The sequence below is a fragment of the Talpa europaea genome (assembly GCF_964194135.1).
Source record: "Talpa europaea genome assembly, chromosome: 7".
NCBI lineage: Eukaryota > Metazoa > Chordata > Mammalia > Eulipotyphla > Talpidae > Talpa > Talpa europaea.
In genome coordinates, this window is record NC_140074.1 from 98351147 (window position 1) to 98369912 (window position 18766).

Genomic DNA, 18766 nt, shown 5'->3' on the forward strand with positions numbered 1-18766 from the left:
AGACCTGGATAAATACAAAAATTAAGGGTCACTGTTCAAACTAGGTTATTCCTGGGGACCCAGCAACTGGTGAAAGACTTGACTGCAGTCAGCCAGGAATTGTTATCGTCAGTTATCGCTTCTGACGGCACTTCCTATTAGTGATTTCATCAGAACAGTCAAGCCCTTGACAACTCACTCCCCTGTACTGCTCCAGACTAGACACTAAGAATTAAGCTAAATTACATTTACAACAGGAGACATTGTAATGCAGTATGTGTTTGCAAGCAGTTCTGATTTAAATATAGGTAAGGAGCAGCCATCTCCAGCTTTTACTTAAGGTCCCATGCTGTGCAGTAGTGATGCCCAACATATGAAAATTACAACTATTAATCAGCCGATTATAAATTACAAAAAATGAGACCGAAGATGCAAATTAAACCCTAAGCAGACTAAATCTTACCTTAGGGTGGGATGTAGCTCCCCTCGGTACTCTGCAGGAGGCCTCCCATCTGAAACAAGGACATACATTCAGGAGATCCTGGCAGGTAAGTTCTACTAAACCGTCGAGGTTTCAGTGACTGCTGTCAGAGACACATTAAAGTCGTCAGTTATCGCTTCTGACGGCACTTCCTAATATCAGTATCATCATGACAGTCGACTAAGTTTTCTTGATTGTATCACAAAGCACCCACGTGTAGGGCCACTGGGTGCAGGCCGAACCCCACTTACCCAGCCTCCTCGCATTTGCGCACTCCCGTCAGCAGGCCCGGGACACCGGGACCCGGGTTCCAGGCTCCTCGGACTCCTGAGATGGCGGCGCCCCTGCAAGACAGACGCACGCGCGCTCCGTTCGTCTAGGCCCAGCGTGGCCCCCGGGACTCCCCAAGACATGGTCAGCGCCGCCCCGAGGACCACGTGGGTGCTGGCGCCGGGAAACCTGCCATTACGCCAGGCAACCTCCGCCCTAGAGTTAACCTTCCCGTAAACACCGACCCAGAAATCAGAACCACTGAACCCCACTTGCCCGCGCCGCCAGGCACTGACACCACCTACCGACATCGCCACCACTAAGCAAAAAGAGAGATTTCGTGGTGTCCCAGGCCCTTAAGGAGATGGAATGTTCCATTCGTCACAGAATAGAGGGTGATACTGGCAAAGACTCACGGGAACTTCAGGCCCAAGTAACCACAGGCCCTGCCGCCTCACCCTTGGACTCCCCCCTCCCGTGGAGCTCATGGTCTCTTCCACGCCCCCGGGAATTCTGGGTCACTGGGAGCGCGGCGAGTTCCAGGACGCCTGCGCGCCGACTTGGCGGTGCAGTTACGGGGGCGCGGGCCCTGCCTCTGCCGCGCCTTGGCTGGGTGACCTTGAGTTCTACTCGTGCGTGACGAACTTTCGATTCTTATGTGGAAAGTGGAGACCCGGTGCTGCAGACTCTGCTGAAGCTCACATCAGCTAACACACTTGAAATCCTGCAGAGCTTTTGCACGCGGCGAGAATTCATAAATACCAGCTGCTCCTGACTGTAAGAAACGTGGGCAGTAGGCTCTCTCCCCAAAAAACTATTCAGTAATATTCATGAAACTTCTCAGACCCCTGTGATTGACAACACTCATGTTTATTCTTCGGAATCACTTTTAAGGAGCTAAGTTTATCTTATCTGGATCCACTTCCACTCTCTCCTCCCCGATTTCTCAGGGCTCCTCCTTACGTACCCCACTCTCAGCAACAGTGGAACCCTCCCTCTGCTAGTGCTTTCAGCATATGAACATGCTCTGGTCTTTGTCACATAAGTGTTCATGCCATGTATACACATGTTCTAAACACAGCAAGGGAGGGGTTCGTTTTGACTGTAGAAAACTAGAAATGATACAGCAGAGCAATAATTTATGAGCTGGTATTAGAAATAAGTAGGATTTTAATTGTTGTGGAGTTGGAAGGCTCCCAAGGAGAGCCAAGTCTAGAGGTCAAACAGGAGGTTCATCAGCTTGCCTGAAGAATTTACTGAAAGTGGTTAGAAGCATGGCGGACAGCCAGGGTATGAATGAAGGTAGTGGTGACTGGAAATGCTCAGGCAAAGCAGCGGCGGCCTGGGGCTACCAACTAGGGCATCCCGCCAGCATTGGGGAGCCTCTCAAGACTTCTGGGCACAGGAGTGATATTTTTCTCTTTTGTCTTAGGAAGGCCCTTCTGGCTGCCTTGCTGAGAACAACTTGGGAACTGAGCAGGAAGCCTAGTGGGAAGGAAAAACAATAATCCAGAGTCTGAACTAAAAGGAGGATCTCAAAGGCTTTGAGAAACATCTTGGATGTTAGAGGATATGTGTCCACATCCACCAGCACACATCTGCCGTTGCAACAGGCACAGCACCTCAGCCAACTGCCTGCACCCAGCAGAGGACAGCCCTGAGGCTGGGGGTGGTGGGTGAGGGTCTCCTGGCCCCATGCACAGATGAGAAAGGCACAGACACAGCCTCAGACATATGCCCACAGAGACATACAGATGTCAACTTTCCCAGAGGCCCGCCATGATTGCACAAAGCATGTTTTCAGGGAAGTTAGTCATGAGAAAATATATTTGAAAATATATTTGCCACCAAAGTTGCCTGGAGCCCCAGAGCCAGCAATTTTAACTGGAAAGATTCCCTGCTGCGCGTTGCCCGCCTCTTCATGCATCTGGGTCATCAGCGGGACTCCAGGAGCTGGAGAGGCAGGTAGTCTTCCTCCAAGGCACTGTCCTCCCCACTTTGGGAGGCCAGGGAAGGGCTCTTCGTGGTGCCTGTAAACAAAATGAAGAGTACTGTGACTTGGTTCTTGAGCTGTGTCCCCAGGAGGCAGGTGCCAGGGAAATAGGTAGAGGCCACAGAAACTGCATTATGCCTTGTAGACAGCAGGCAATTCTGGAGTTCCCTGGCAATCCCTCTCCTTGTCTGCCTCCTTCCACAAGCACTACCGGAACCCCTGCCATGTGCTAGTCACCCTGGAGGTGATAGGCTTTATGGGTTAGAAACCAGAACAACTGAGACTTGCTGAGGACAGGCAGCACCAGGTAAAGGTAGGTGGGTAGAAACTCAAGGTCTCCCACCTGCATGAGGAGGTGGGAGGGTTATATACATGTTACCTGATAGGGCACCCCACCCTTCCCAAGCTCTTTTCACTGGGGATGTCCAACTGGAGGCCCCAGCAGGCAATGTGGACTTAGATGTGGCGTGCTTGGGCAAGGTGAGGAGCAAGGTGACTTTCAGAGAGTTGGCACTGAAGTGGCAGGGTGGCAGGATTCGGGAAGAGAGACACAAAGAGGGGGTGGGTTTGTGAGGGCCATAGGCATGGACCCAGGATCCTGAGAAACCAGCAGGCTTTGGAGCAGTATGCCAGGGATCATGGATTCATGGTCAGCACGACAGATACAAGCAAATAGAGTTTGTTAGAAAGAGAATAAGAGAGTAAGAGGACCAGTGAAAGGCTGGAGGTGAGAGCTAGTAAAAATTTCACAAAGGGCACTCAGTGGAGAGAGCTAATCCTGAGAACAGGCCTCTGAGGGATGGGAGGAAGGAGTGGGTCTTGGTGGGAAGCAGCAGGAGGGGCCATCACTACCCTGGAATGGAGAAGATGCAGGCCATGAGAGGTGGGGAAAGGCATAGGAAGTGGCTTCTCAGAGATACCGCAGCTGGGGGCTTGTATAGTGAGGGAAGTTTGCAGTCAGCAAGGCTGGCCCATCAGCACAGAGCCAGTGTGGGCCCAGGCAGATGGCCACCCATGCTGTGAGCCAGGTGAGGGGACTTCCCTATTCCACTGCTTGGTCCCCACAGCTCAGGCCTGCTACCTCAGAACTAACTGCCTGGGCAAAGGAGGCAAGTGATTGGAACCCACCCAGGAGGAGGAGATAGGGAGTGAGAAAGTGAGTGGTGAGGACAGGACTGAGGCTGGTCTGGAGGAGACAGGGATCACTTCAGAGGATGTCTTAAAAACCAGCCAGCAAAGAGGTGGGATGGAAAGGAAAGGAGAGAAGGATTATTTTAAGGGAGCAATCCCTTTAGGAAGAACTTCATAGGATGGATCTGGGAAGTGGCCACCAAGGAATCCTGCCCCAGACTCCCCACGGTTGTGTGACCAAGGACTTGCACGCACACACACACACACACACACACACACACATGTGCGCGCACACACAGGGCAGTAGCCACTATGACTACTCACCAGGGACGTCTGGCCCTGACGGCTCTTCACGTACTGTGGGCAGTGTCTTCTCCCAAGAAGCCCAGTTCACTTCTTCTACCCTGAAAGCAGAAAAGCAGCCAAAGTTCCAGGAAAGCCAGTGCTACAAGCTGCTTTACCCCCACTGGGTAAACTGTAGACTTTGGTAGGCCCAGGGACAATGAGAAGGATGGGGTCTTTCTGCCCTCCTCCACAGGACACTAGGCCATCCACCATCCCACCTGAGCCTCATCCTTGCTGCTATCAGCCTGTGACCCCCTGGCCGGGAATCAGCCTGAATCAGGTTAGTCATAGTGACATGTGTTGCCCAGAACATCCAGAGAAGAGTTCAGATCAAGTGTGTCTTTGGTTTCCCAGGGTTCTGGGGCCCTTTTGTGGCTATTCCACACCCTAAGGCCCTCTCCTCTCTTTGCAAATGCTATCTCATGCAAGTGGGTTTCTGGCATTTGTACCAAGATCCTTCTCCCACTGCCCAGGCCTTCCCTGGGCATGGAAGAGTTTGTTCTCTGTGGACAAGTGGTAGCCTCCATGGTGAGGCTTGTGAAGTTGGGAGGGCAGAGCAGACCCACCAGAGCAAGGCTGATGTGCTGTAACCCAAGGGTCCCTCTGGCATCTTGGCTCTTCACTGTACCCCAGGCCAGGAGAAGGTCAGGGACCACCAAGATCAGTTTAAGCCAGTGAGACAGGCAGGAAGACAGGCGGCAGCTCCTGTCCTATGTGATCCAGCATCTCTGACCTCACCCACCCAGAACAAGAGTATCCTGGCATTCTTGGATACTCTTTCCCACAATTCTGGCTCCAGGCACCCTCACACACCTGAAGCACCAGCGCTCATCGGGGCTGCCATCTGCCCTGGTGCCAACTGTTAGCAACACACCTGCCCGCTGCTTCTTCCTCCTGCACCACCAGTAGCCATTCTCCATCTCCAGGACAGAGATGGCTTTCTAGAAACAAAGGAAACATGAGATAGAGCTGCCAGGGAGATGCACCATGGCACCTTTACAGCATACCCCAAAGAATGTGCATTTGGACCTAGCTCCAGAATTTCACTAGGTGAAAGGGTGTTGGATCCCTAACTTTTCTGGAACTCAATTTCCCCACTTGCAGACTGAGAATAATGTACCTCAGGCAGTTACTGGGAAGTCAGTACATGATGAATGCTCAACAATTACAAGTTCCAGAATTGCACACCACCAGGTACGGACTTCATTTGCTCCACACTTGTGCCTGCCCCCTGGCATGCAGGTGAGTTAAGTGGGGCTTGGAGCTTTGTGGGTGAGGACACAGAGGCTCAGAGAAGATAAGGAGCTTGTGCAAGGTCAACAATGAATTGGCAACAGAGTCCAGCCTGCTGGGCAAGGCTCTCCCTGCGGCAACTACCCAGACTCACCCCAATCCTCACAGATCAAGAAGCAGCTATTGCCTTCACTGTAGGTTAGTGTCATATTAGGGGTGTTTGTACTCCCAGCTTCCCTAAGCTGGGCCAACCCAAGGATTTCACATCTGGCTTGCCTTACTCACCAAACTGACCCCATTTAACATTGAATGGGAGAGTCATGTGGCCCTTTGTCTTCTTCTAGAACTGAGCCTGACAGAGAAGGTAAGGAGACCCTCCATGTCCTCACTTGTAAAATTTCTAGAGTGGACACCCAAGAAATACTTGATGATGATAACAAATACATTGGGCCATGACTATGCTGAGCACCGTCCTAAGGGTTTAGATCAATGAGCTTATTTGATCCTCGCAACAACCCTATGACAGAAAGGATGGATGAGGGAGACACCAACAAGGGTGAAGCCACCCAGGACCCAAGCCTGGGCTCAGATGGGTCCTGCACACTCCTCTCTGGACCCGAGCTTGGGGAGGGGCAGGAGAGCTTCCCTAGGCACCTGCAGCTTCCAGATGCTCCAGCTGTCTTCGGCCACGTTGTTGACAGTGTCACTCATGAGGGCGATGAGCATGTTGAGCAGCAGGATGTAGGTGAGCATCACGTAGGTCAGCAGCAGCAGCAGCACCATTCCACGGAAGCGCAGCTGGTCCTGGAAGGCCAGCTCACCCATGCCGATGGTGAATTTGAAGAGCTCCAAGGAGGCGCCCAGTATGCCCTCATATGGGACTGAGCTGCCCTCCTCATCTGCCTTTCCTGCTCTGGACTGCACTGCCTCTGTAACATTGGGGCCTGCAGGGACCTCGGGGTCCCGGGCCTCCCGGCTCAGGCTCACCAGGGCTGCAGGAGGGAGATGGGGGAATCTTGAGCCTGGGGGGCTAGTGGGCAGCTTCAGGGGGTGTCCAGGGTGGGCAAGGGCTGGGCAAAGGGCCTTTACCTACAGCGAAGCCAAAAAGGAAGACTAAGTAGACCAGAAGGAAGCGGAGCAGGTCCTGAAGGATGACCTGGAACATAGGTGCCGGGAGCTAGGCTGAATGGCTCAGCCACCAAGCATGACCCCAGACCTCTGCCTCGACCCCAAGCATGGGTTCCCAAGTACACCACACACACACACACACACACACACACACACACACACACACACCTGCTGCATCTCTGGCCTGCACCCCAGGTCTTTTATGCATAAATAAATAAATCTTTAAGAAAAAAAAGACAAATACTACATGATTCCACTTATAGGAGGTACTCGAAGCAGTAGAAGGTAAAGGGTGGCTGCCAGGGACTCAGAGGAGCAGATGGGGAGTTAGTGTTTAAGGGGCAAGAGGTTTGGGGAGAAAAGGGCTCTGGAGATGGACGGTGCAGTGGCTGCACAGCGATGTGGATGTGCTTCCTGCCCCTGAAGTGTAATGTAAACAGGATCAAGATGGTAAATAGTGTTGGCTGCAATTTCCCACAATTTGAAAAGAAAGAAAAATCCTCCAGGGGCCTGCAGCCCCTCCCCATGGCCAACACAACCCCTGGCCCCCATGTCTCCCCCACCAACTTCCTCTCCTCACTCTACCCAGTGTCCTTGCTTTTTTCCTGCACTCCCAGCCTTGGCTGTCGCCATCCCTTTCTGTTACATGCTTCTCCCGAGTCTGTGGTGCCTGAATCATTCTTTCATGTCAAAGCTTCCCATCTAAAGCACCCCCCACTGAACCATTCTCCATCACCCTGTCCTGTGTATTTTCTTCATAGAATGTAGCAGCCTGTAATGTTCTCATTTATTTTCTTAGTGTTTTCATTTCCTCCACTAGAATATCAGTTTCAGGAGATCAGGACTTGTCTGCTTTGTTAGTAAAACACCTAAACAGGGTCTTCCTCAGAGTACACATTTTCTAAATATTTTCTGAATAAATACATGAATGCAGGCACATGCATATGCCTACATGCAGACTTATGAGCATCTCTCTGTCCTTCAGTGGGCAGTGACACATGTGCTCCCTGTGGACACCCACAAGCACACACATGTGCATGTGTTTGCTTAAGCGTGCAGAGCACAGACCCCTGAAAGCAGATCTATGCTTGATGCACAGACAGACAAAATCTCTGCCCAGGGCCTCCCCGGTGGCGCAGCGGTTGAGCGCTGGGTTGCGAAGCTGCCCGCAGCCTCTGCAACACCGGTTTGATCCCCGGGCGAGGGTCCCACATGGCATGCAGACCTCTCCTGCCACCCACTGCTCCCCTCAGCAGTGTACCTCGGTCCTTCTGCCTGCTCTGCTCCCTGCTCTGCCTCTGATGAATTCTCTCACCCTCCTGCGCTTCTGACGGTACCCAGTGCTTGTATAAATAAATAAATAAATAAATAAATCTTTAAAAAAAAAATCTCTGCCCAGGTCAACTGTGAAAGGTGCCTATCTGCTGAGACCAAAAGGAGTCTCACGAGAATGTGGTGTCCAGCTCTGTCCAGCAGTCTGGCTGCTCCGGGGCCATCCCTGCCTCTCACCTTTTGGATCATGACGCTGTAGATGCCGGTGTGCTGGAAGCCTCGTGTATAGTAAAGCAGGTTCAGCCAGCACAGCACCAGTGCGGACACGAGAATGGGCAGGTACCACTCATTGGCCAGGAAACATAATACCTGGGACAGCACGGTGAGCAGGGCCTGGATCAAGCTGCACAGGGGCAGGGTCCTGGTCAGCTTGCAGACCCCTTGGCCGGACCCCCCAACCCCCACTAGCCAGTGCTGACCCCCACCACCTCTCCCACTGCTCTCTCCAGCTGAGGCTGGACCCAATCAGGTCCTAACCTACCCCAACATGGGCAAGTAAATTTAACCTCTGTGGGCCTCAGTTCCCTCCCCTGTAAAATGGGCTAAGCTGACTCATAGAGTGTTTGTGGAGATCCAGTGAGATTCAACTTGCAAGGCGTTCAGGATCCACTGGTGCAGAGCGAGGGCGCAATAAAGACAAGCATCACCATCATGATAACAAGGGTAGGAGCATGGACCACCCCAGGCTAGATAACAGCCTGGTCTCCTGAGTCTGGCCTGTGCTCTGGTTTCAATTCCCAGCACTGCATTCTCTCCTCTAAAGCCAACCCAGTGCCCACTGCCACACCCGCCTCCCCAGGGGCTGAGACTGGAGGCTGAGGGGTGAGGCCCCACATACAAGAGGATTTCAAAGTAGCTGTCCATGAATGAGGTCCAGATGAACAACCGGCGCCTCCAGAAGTACCACAGCTGTGGGGAGGGAACACAGGGAGTGTGAAACCCCTCACCACAGTGTGGCCCTGCCACCCCACAGGGCCCAGGCTCTGCCTACTGGCCTGGCATATGGGACCCTAGACAGCACCACCTTGGGGGTGAAGGCAGCAACTCTGACTTGTAGGAGGAAGGGCTTGTGAATCTGCTGATAGTAGAGAAGCTTTGGAAACTGCTTCCCAAAAGTACATCCATCCACAGACACCAAGTCAATGCAGGGACCTCCAGGCCCATGTGGACGTGGGGGACCTCAAGCTCTGTACATGGCAAAGAGGAGGGCTCCTTTTTTCTCTTCTCTCCCTGGCTTCCCAGGGACTGCCCTGTACTGCAGCCAACCTGGATTTGTCCCACTCTGCCTTGCCTGTCCCCTGCAAGCTGGCAGCATTTTCAACTGAAGAGGACCTGCTGGGGGGTTGGACTGGCTAGAGGGTACCCAGTCCCAGGAGGCAAGGTCAGAACTCACAGACCTTAATAGCCCCAAAGCTGGTCTGGGATTCACCTGCTCGCAAATGAAGAGACTAGTGAACTAACTCTAAGGTTCCTTGCAGCAGAATTGTAGGTTTGCTTCTTGGTGGGCTGGGAGCCACATGGGTTGGGGAGCCTCACCTGGCCCATGAGGAGGTAAATCCCCCCGAGCAGGATCAGAATGTGGCCCAGCAGCAGCATGGAGTTTCCCGCAGTCACTTTCATAGGGAGGAAGACCTGCTAAAGAGACGCTCGGTTAGGACCTAGGCCCTGAGTCCCTCTCAAACAACTCACCCCCTGAGAGCAAGAGCTGAGCCCGCATGTGGAGAGACCCTCAGAGCTGTACAGGGAACACAGCTCTGGGGCAGAACCCCTGGATTCTAGTCTATCAAAAGGTACACTGTGCTGAGGTTGTGAGCATGGGGTCTGGAGCCGGTCTGTTGGGGTTCAGAGCCCAACTTGCAGCCTGTTTGACCCTGGATACATTACTTAACTTCTCTGTGTCTTCCTTCCCTTAACTATAAACTGGGGGTGATAATAGTTCAGCATCTCAGGGTGGCTATGAGCATTAACTAAACCAACGAACACCTGTCAATCACTTAGAATACTTTCTCACATAGGTGAGCACACAGTATTAGGTATTATTTTGTTACAGTGTGGTGCTGGCTTCCACTCTCTCACCAGCTGCTTAAGAGCTCAGGCCCATCACCCAAGCTGTCAAAGCTGGCTGTTGTCATTTGTGGGGTTGTTTCCAGGGCCCCCAGGACTTGCCCCTTCCCCGGCCTTGCCTTCTCCAGGGTAGGCTGGTGGTAGGCAACAGCCGTGAAGATGAACATGTAGATCAAGTAACACAGGAAGTTGAAGAAGAATCTGGAAATGAGCAGGTCCCATTTCGCCTGCAGAAGTTTGTTCAGTGGCTCCAAAACGACCATTTTGTGTCGGTCCTGGGGTAGAATGTGAGAGGCAGGGGTATGGTCAGCAAGCCAATATAAGGGCCCACTATGAGCCCCATGCAAAGGATGACAGAGATGGGGAGTCCTGAATGACCCCTCCCTGGCTGCCTCCCTTCCTCCCCCACTGCCATGGTGGGACCGAGGGCCTCTCCCTCCCGTCTAGAGCAAGTGGAGGTCCACAGAGCGATTCTCAAGGTTGCCACCCAGACCCTGGCACAGTCCTGGAGTTGATGGAATGGTTTGTGGAATAAGTACTGGCCCCAGGCCAGGGACAGGCTGTGCAGCCACTCTCCCGCCCTCCAGTGGCAGTTACAGAATAGCATGGTCCAGGAGCAGCAGGCAGCAGGGTTGTGCACAGCCAGGCCCTCCACATGTACTCATGACCCCACAGCTCACCGGGCTTCTGCAGTAAAAGGTGATGATCTCCAGCACTGAATTTTTCTCCCAGGTGTCCACAGAGGCCAAGTCATACAGTGACACACGGACAGGCCCATAGCACCACTCTGTGAACTTGCGGGAAAGGAATTGGCACGGCTCTGGGAACTCCCGCTGCAGGATGTGTCTGAAAATCTGCATATTGTGTGATGTGAACTTGGCCTGCATGACTATCCCCCATACTGGTTGCTCCCAAACAGAGAACTCCTGGTGCTCTACAGTGCTGCCCACTCCCCTCTCCAGTGCTGAGGCAGACACGTGAGCACACTCTGGGCACATGCTCAGCCACAGTGTAGACGTTCCTGCCCATCCACATGTGCTCAGGCCTGTCAGCCAGCATGGCTCTTCCTTCCCCACTCCTGCTCTCAGGTCCCCTTTCCTCGACTCCTCACATGACAGAGACCCCCAACCAGAGGTTCTTAAGGCCCCTTGAGATCAGAGGCTACCAGTCACACATGTGTGCACTTTTGTGGTCCGAGTCCAGAGCCTTCAACAGACCAGAAAGGGTCTCTAATCCAAATAAGTTGAGGAGAAATTTATTTCCACAAATGAGGAACAAGGGGAAGAAAATTGATTGGGGAGTGATTTCCATAGACCACACACCCATGCCTCTAGGTAACAAAGCACACCATAGCACCCTTGGCAGGCGGAGGTTGTAATTGAAAAGTTATGAAACTTTAGGCCTCACTGGTGACCTAGGGGTTAAGTCTCAGTGCTATCATCACTAAGGTCTGAGTTTGATCCCTGGCCAGAAGCTGACCCACATGGCACAGCAGACCTCTCCTGTCTGGCCTGCTGCTCCCCTCAGCAGTGTATTTCAGTACATCTGCCTGTTCTGCTCCCCACTCTGTCTCTGATGAATCCTCTCACCCGCCGCATCTCTGGCCTGTACCCCAGCTCTTGTATGCATAAATAAATAAATCTTAAAAAAGAAGAAAATATATGTAAATAGACACACAAGGTTATACATGTATAACTTTGCAGAAGGAATGAAGTTATAGCAAAACCAAGGAACCCTAAAGGAACAGGTAATTATTATACAAAAATGTAAAAAACCTGTGTGGCAAAAAAAAAAAAAAATGCAATAAAAGTTTTTGACTATTGAAATGGGAAAAAATTTGCAACTATTGCAGTAAACAAAATGCTAATAAATTTATTATAAAGAACACTGACCAATCAATATGAAGAGAATCTAAGAGTAAATCTAATAGTAAAATAGGCAAAGGGTATGAAAAGACTATCTCCTAATAAACAAACCCAAACAACTTTTAAAAAAATTCCATTTTATAATATGACACAATATGTTAGTTCAATAGTCCAGATATTATTTGTAAATAGGCATGGAGATACTAGAGGGCTGGCTGAAATGTTCTAATAGGAGTGTTCAAATGGAAAAGTGGGGCTACCACCAATCTAGACCACCCCAGCGTCTTTGTGCAGAAACCTCAGGATGAGTCCTGCTGGATAGGTAGAGAGAGGAAGGGCCCCACTCACCTCAATTTTGCCCTCCTTGGCAGCCAGCTTCAAAGGAGTGAGGCCCTGCTTGTTGGGGATGTCCTCCAGCTGCACAGAGGGGCAGAGCCGGGCCCCAGCCTGGAGGAGCTTGTCATACATGCGGATTACCAGTTCACTGTTCTCCTTCGAGTTGTCTGCGATCATCACCAAGGCATGCAGGACTGTGTTGCCGTGCGAGTCGGCGGCCTGCAAACTGGCAGGCTGGTGCTGGTTCTCCAGGAGATAGGTCACCATGTCCCACTGTTTGGTGCACGCAGCCAGAGAGAGAGGCAGCTCACCTGGGGGATGAGGGGGCAGCTTGGACCTTGGATCTCCCAGCTTCCATTGGCATATTCCTCATGCTCCATAGATAGCAGGTCAGGTCTCCCTGAAGTGGGTCAGGCACACACAGGAGAGGATGGAGCACTGCCTGGGGGTCCTGGCCCCACCCAAGTATGAGCTGTGAGGGAACATGGTCCTGGGCTCAGCTCGGGGCTAGTGTGCCTTCTCCTGTGAACACTGATAAGGGCAGCTCCTGTGCAGTTCTGACCTAAGGAAGAGAGGACTACGGCCCTTGATCTTCTAAGGGACCAGAACAGAGGCTAGCTAGCCAGGGTCCGGTTTCTCCAGCTTCTTTTTCTTCAACAGAGCCCAGGCGCTCTCTGGCTCTTATCCAGGCCCTGTTTGGTCTAATCTCATCACATACCAGTTCTAACAGTCATTCTCCAGCGCTGCTCTGGGCTGGAATGTGTGACTAGCCTCCTTTGCCAGACAAGGAGAAAAAAGCTCTTAAGACAAACTACTGGCCCCCTTGGTGGTGCATGGGGTTAAAGACAGCACTATCAAGCTAGCACCAGCCGCTGCAGCACAGAGTTTGATCCCCCACTGGCCAGGGAGCAACACACATGGCATAGCACACCTCTCCTCTCTCACCCGTTGCTCCCCTCAGCAGTGTACTTCAGTCAGTCTGCCTGTTCTGCTCCCCACTCTCTCTGGTGAATCCTCTCACCCCCTGGACCTCCAGCTTACACCCCTGTTCTTGTATGCATAAATATATAAATCTTAAAAATAAAAGACAAACTACTTTTTCAGGCAGTCTAGCGTGGTAGTTAGGCCTACAATGTCTGTCTTTACAGTGTCCTTATGAACCAATAAAGGATGTTCCTATTACCTCTGTTTTAATTTCATTACTTACTCCTTGTTGGAGTTTAAAGGCCAGCTCTGTGACACATTAACCCTGAGAATTTGAGCAAAGTTTTATTCTCTCTGTGTTTCAATTTATCCAAGAAAAGCTCCTCACCAAAATAGAAGCAAGTCCCTTGGCTCTTTTGGAAGAAGTGGCCACAGGCCCGGGCATGCACGTTGGCCCCATTCTCCACCAGGAGCTTCACACACTGCAGGCTCCTCTTCTCAATGGCGATGTGCAGGGCACTGTGGCCTTGGTAGTACTCATCCTTACACTGGGTGTTGACCAGGGGCTGGGGATTGCCAGAGTCCCGGTCGATCTGCAGCAGCGGCAGGATGCAGGCATTGGTCCCATCCCGAAGGTTGAGCACAGCCTTCATCAGGCAAGTCTTCCCTGTGGATCCCTCTGTGGGGGACAGGAGAGGGAGGGAAACAGGGTGCTCAGCCTTGCAGTGGTTGGCCACCCAGCAGCCTGTACAATGAACCCAGGCTCCAAAGTGCTCCTTGGAAGTATTAAAAGATTGCCACATAGACAGGAGGGAGCACTGCTGGGCCGCCATGATCTCAAGGCTTCAGTTAACAGATATTAACTTACCAGCAGACACGACTAGTTTCTATCTTAGAATTTACATTTCTAAGACATACTGTGTCATACATGCCAGGCTATCTATTCAAGAACATTCAGAGCAGTTGTTAAGTGACTCCCCCACTTGATGGTCCTATCTCCTCTTGCAAGTCAGTTGGCCTCTCCCAATCTTGGTTTTCTTCACTGTTAAATGGCACTGTTCCAGGGATGTTGTAAGGGTATTCCAGGGTCAAATGAAACCATGTACAAAATGCTTAGCACACAGTACTTGAAGCCAACAATGACAAACAACCTAAAGGGCCACAGCAAGGAATCAGTTAACTAAATTATGGTAAATCTATACACTTTCAAATTCAGCAGTGGTCAAAATCACTGAGCTAGAAATATATATTTGCTGAAATGGCAAGTGCTACAGGAAGTGGTAAGGTGTAGGGGGGAGCACATTGCAAATTATTATGTATAACACAGCTCCAGTTATGTAAATACATGCCTATGTGTTGCCCACGTTTGAAAAGATGCATCCCAAATCATTAACAGTGGTCCAGAATGACATTGATTTTTATCATTTTATACATTTTACCACTCTGTATATTTTGTTACTATTTGAATCTTCTAGAGAACCCAAATGTTATTTTCCTAACCCATCCAAACAATAAGGATTTTATATTTGGGACAGAGCACTCTGAGAGGGGTGAAGTATATGGTGTGTATGTTACATCATAATGATGTTGTTATTTTTTTGTAAAGAAGAATGCACTGAGATGTCTACAAGCACCCATCCCAGTACTGAAATGGGTTGGGGGTAGCAGGCCGATGAGGTGGGAGGAAGTGGCAGCACAGCCAGACTGTTAGGCGGCTGTCCTTAGCTCTATCTGCAGGGCCCCTAAGCCATTCTGGGAGGGGGGCTACTACCAACACTTGCTCCTTGGCTCCTGATCATAGTCAAGGTTCCACCCCATCAGCCCAGTTTCAGCATGACCAGGAGAATGCCACAACTCTGCCAGCAGGACCCGCCTACCTGTGAACTTGGTGTCAGTGAGGTACTTGCTGGTCAGGCGCAGGAATTCTGGTAGCCCAGCCAAATCCTCAGGGACGCCGCGGGAGACCGCTCTGAAAAGCCGGTCACGGTCAAAGTAGTTTGGGTCCGGCTGGCTGTGGGGGATGTGGTTTGTGACTGATAGTTGTATAAGAACCCTGGGCCCCTCAGAAAGCTCCTTATGCCAGGGACCCCTTTTAGGAAGTCCAAGAGCACTATGCGCCCTACAGGCCCAGGTCTTACTGAGCTTCTGTCCTCCCAGGGTGACCAAGGAGACCTAAGGACCCCCCTACCAGAAGGTGCAGAGCCCTGGGACAAGGAGGAGAGGCCCTTCCAGGCATCGGTTGACGCATCCCTGAGTCCAGGCATCACACACAGGTGTTTCTCAGCATCAGGTACTCAAGGTTTTCTAGGTCCCTTAATGATCCTGCAACAGGCCTATTATCCCATAGAGTCGATTTCAGCGCAGACATTTGTGAAAATTAATAAAGGAAACCTCAACTAAAATCACAGTTGGGAAGGCCTCTAGAGGGAGCTCTCGCCCATAAGAACAAGCCTCATTGCCTACCCAAGTAGGAAGGAGTGTACCCCGCCCCCCTTCCTCCATAAAAGCAAGCTCCCCTCTCCTGCTTTCTGAATTTGCCAATGGCCTGCCATAAGTTGCATTTCCCAAACTGCAATTCCCAAATGAACTAATTTTCACTGGTAAAATATTTGGTTGCTTTGATTTAAAGTTGGCTTTGTTGGGGCCTCCCTGGTGGCACAAGGGGTTAAGACAACCTATGAAGCTTCCGCAGCCACTGCAGCATAAGTTCCATCCCTGGCCAGGGAGCTACCCACATGGCACAGCAGACAGCTCCTGACTCGCCGGCTGCTCCCTTCAGCAGTGTATTTCAGGCATTCTGCCTGTTCTGTTCCCCATCCTGTCTCTGGTGAATCCTCTCACCACCCCAACACCTCTGGCCTATACCCTAGCTCTTATATGCATAAATAAATAAATCTTAAACAAAAAATAAAGTTGGCTTTGTTATGGCCCTTGAGGGGGAGTCAGGGTTGGGATGGGGCTACAGGAAGTGCCCACAGACTGTTAGGGGAAGGAATCAGGAAAAGCCCCTCAATCCTTTCAACCCTTTCAAAAACTATCTATGTACTAACAAAGGAGTATGTGCACCTTCACTCCCCATTTCAGTCCTATCAGCCATAAATCACTATTTCCCTGTTTAGATAAACATGGAGATAAAGAATCTTGCCCAAGTTCACATGATGTCCAACCGGGGCTCGCAGGGGATGTCAAATTCTTGACCCGAACTCCCTCCCCACCCCCAACCCCCACTCCCCCAGAGATTCTAGATTCGGTCCCAGCATTGAAGCCTACTTATTTCAGTTTTGCTAAGAAGTTACACTTCTAGAAAAAGGCCCAGATGGGGCTGTGTTTCTTCAGAATCTAGCACTGTCTGGTGATGGGGAAAGATGATATATTATTCTTCACAGAGGCTAGTGTTTCCCCTAGCCTCCTTGTACCATGACCAGCAATATGACCAGACAAACAAAAGTAGGGGGCTATTTGATGCTTTGGAGACCCTCAGGACCCAGTTTCATGTTTACTGTGGAATGGGCCAATCAAGTAAGACTTTCTGACTCTCCAATGAAGGGGGGATTCAGTCATGCTTTCTTAATGACTGATGGAGCCAGGCCTGCCTCCCCAATGTCAGGAAGTGTTTGTCTTCCTCACCCTGCAAGGTATACCATCCTCTGCCCAGCACACCATGTGGCCACAATGTGACTGACTGGAGAATCCAGCAGGGGGAAGTGGTCATTTTGACAAAGCACTTCCTGTCACAGGGTGGCATCACAGGCTTGTGGTAGGGAAGCACAAAAAAGGCACAGAATGAAGCACCATTCTCCCTGTCAAGCAGGCTACTCAAATCCCAGAAGGCTCTGGCATTCCCTCCTATCTAGGTCAGAATCTGACCTTGGTGCTGCAGGACAGGGTTGTTCTTTTCAGAACCTTTCCCATTCTTGTCCTGCCTTCTGAGATTGTGTACTGTGTAGAAAGATACTCTTCCAACTCCAAGTATTCAAGTGATCCTTGCATCCACCTTATTTGTGCCCTAGTTCCCCCACGGTCACAATTCCTATGGTAGCAGGATCCGCACTCTAGTCTGAGGAGAGAGTCAAGAACACTAATGGGCCCAGGAGCCATCAGAGCCAGACTGAGAACTCAGCAGGTTGAGGAAGGGGCGCTGGGGCTGGGCTGGTCCACCGAGTCTCATGAGGAGACCCCTACTGGAGGTGAATGGCCCAAAGTTCCACCCCACTTGCCGCCTTACCTGGCACCTGTTCCCTTTTTCTTTCTATAGTATTCGAGATCTACTGTGATCTCAGGGGAGAAGTTCCGGTCCTCGCCTTGGAATGGTGACTCCATGGGGGGTGGCCCATTCCCATGGCCATGTTTTTCTCTGTCTACCTCAGCACCACCTTCTTCGCGTCCATATGATGTTTCCAGCCTGAAAGCAGGCGGGCTGGAGGGCGAGGTCATCCTGAGGGGAGGAGGCTGCCTCTGCAGCTGGAATCCCTGTGGAGACTGATATGTCAGAGCCTCTCCTTCCTTCCAGTTCAGAGACCAGATAAGGTCAGGGGTCTGGCTGGGGCCTGCAAAAGGAAATGTTTAGAAGCTGAGGGCAAGGAGTCTTACCCACAATGAGCCCAAGAGGAGGGGCAGTGGGCCAGGAGGGAGGAAGACAGAAGGTGAGGAGAGGGCAGGAGGCCCCTGGCCCCACATCCTGAAATGGGGAGCACAGGGGCCCAGTGGAGCTGCCTCTTTAACACTGTCCCACAAGAAGGGCCATGATTGTCCCCCACTTTCCCTCCCAGACCTCCTGATATCTGAGAGGCCACAGACCCTGGTCTGGGCGTAACAAACATTTGCATTAACAGTACAAACCTTTTCTCTGCATCCTGCTCAGTGGCCAATATTCACAACAGATAAAAGTGCAGTTATGGGGTGGGGGCGCGTCACTCAACCTCTCACCACAGAGGGGGAATGCTCTGAGGGAAACCGTCAAAAAAACCACCTGTTGGGGCCTCCCTGGTGGTGCAAGGGGTTAAGCACTGCACTGTGAAGCAATCCACAGCCGCTGCAGCACGAGTTCGATCCCTGGCCAGCCAGGGAGTAACCCACATGGCACAGCAGACCTCTTCTGCCTTGCTCGCTGCTCCCCTCAGCAGTATATTTCGGTCAGTCTGCTTGTGCTGTTCCCCACTCTGTCTCTTATGGATTCTCTCACTCCCCACATCTCTGGCCTGTACCCCAGCTCTTGTATGCATAAACAAATCTTAAAAAAAAAAAAAAAAACACCTGCCTATCAAACCCCTCATTTTGTGGCCAGAAAACTAAGACTCAGAAAGGGGAAATGACTTTCCCAAGGTTGCCAGCTATTGGCAGAGCCTGGCCTAGAAACCAGCTCATCCTACCATGATGTTCCTCTTCAGTTCTTGGAATCTTTCAGGGCCCATCTGTATTATCAGTCTGAATCATCTCTGAAGGCTTTGAATGCCACCTCTCTGCACCTTGGTCTCTAGGGACTTCAGAGTGGTGCTGGAGATGACTGCCTGCCTCCCTCTGAGAGCCCCTTTCCATAGGCCCTAGGTTGCGTTCTGGAAGCTCAGCTGACAATACCGCCTAGCAGGAGAAGTGAAACCACAGGCCCCAGCACATGACATAAAGTGGAGCCCCAGAGGAGTAAAGGGAAACCCCTCTGTCTCCCCTCCCCTCAGTAGGTTGGAACAG

General features: G+C 51.4%; 1 protein-coding gene across 1 annotated transcript; it reads right to left on the reverse strand.

Moving 5' to 3' along the window:
* Positions 1-2600: 2600 nt before the first annotated feature.
* Positions 2601-17515, reverse strand: TRPV2 (transient receptor potential cation channel subfamily V member 2; the record flags this gene model as incomplete). The annotated part of the gene is made up of 14 exons (XM_084238639.1): positions 2601-2760; positions 4179-4258; positions 5013-5140; positions 6087-6424; positions 6522-6588; positions 8070-8235; positions 8731-8801; positions 9429-9527; positions 10076-10231; positions 10637-10810; positions 12170-12468; positions 13470-13760; positions 14959-15092; positions 17307-17515. The coding sequence occupies 14 exons, from the start codon at positions 17513-17515 to the stop codon at positions 2666-2668; spliced, it is 2307 nt and encodes a 768-aa protein (XP_084094765.1). The 3' UTR covers positions 2601-2665.
* Between the last annotated feature and the right edge of the window lie 1251 nt (positions 17516-18766).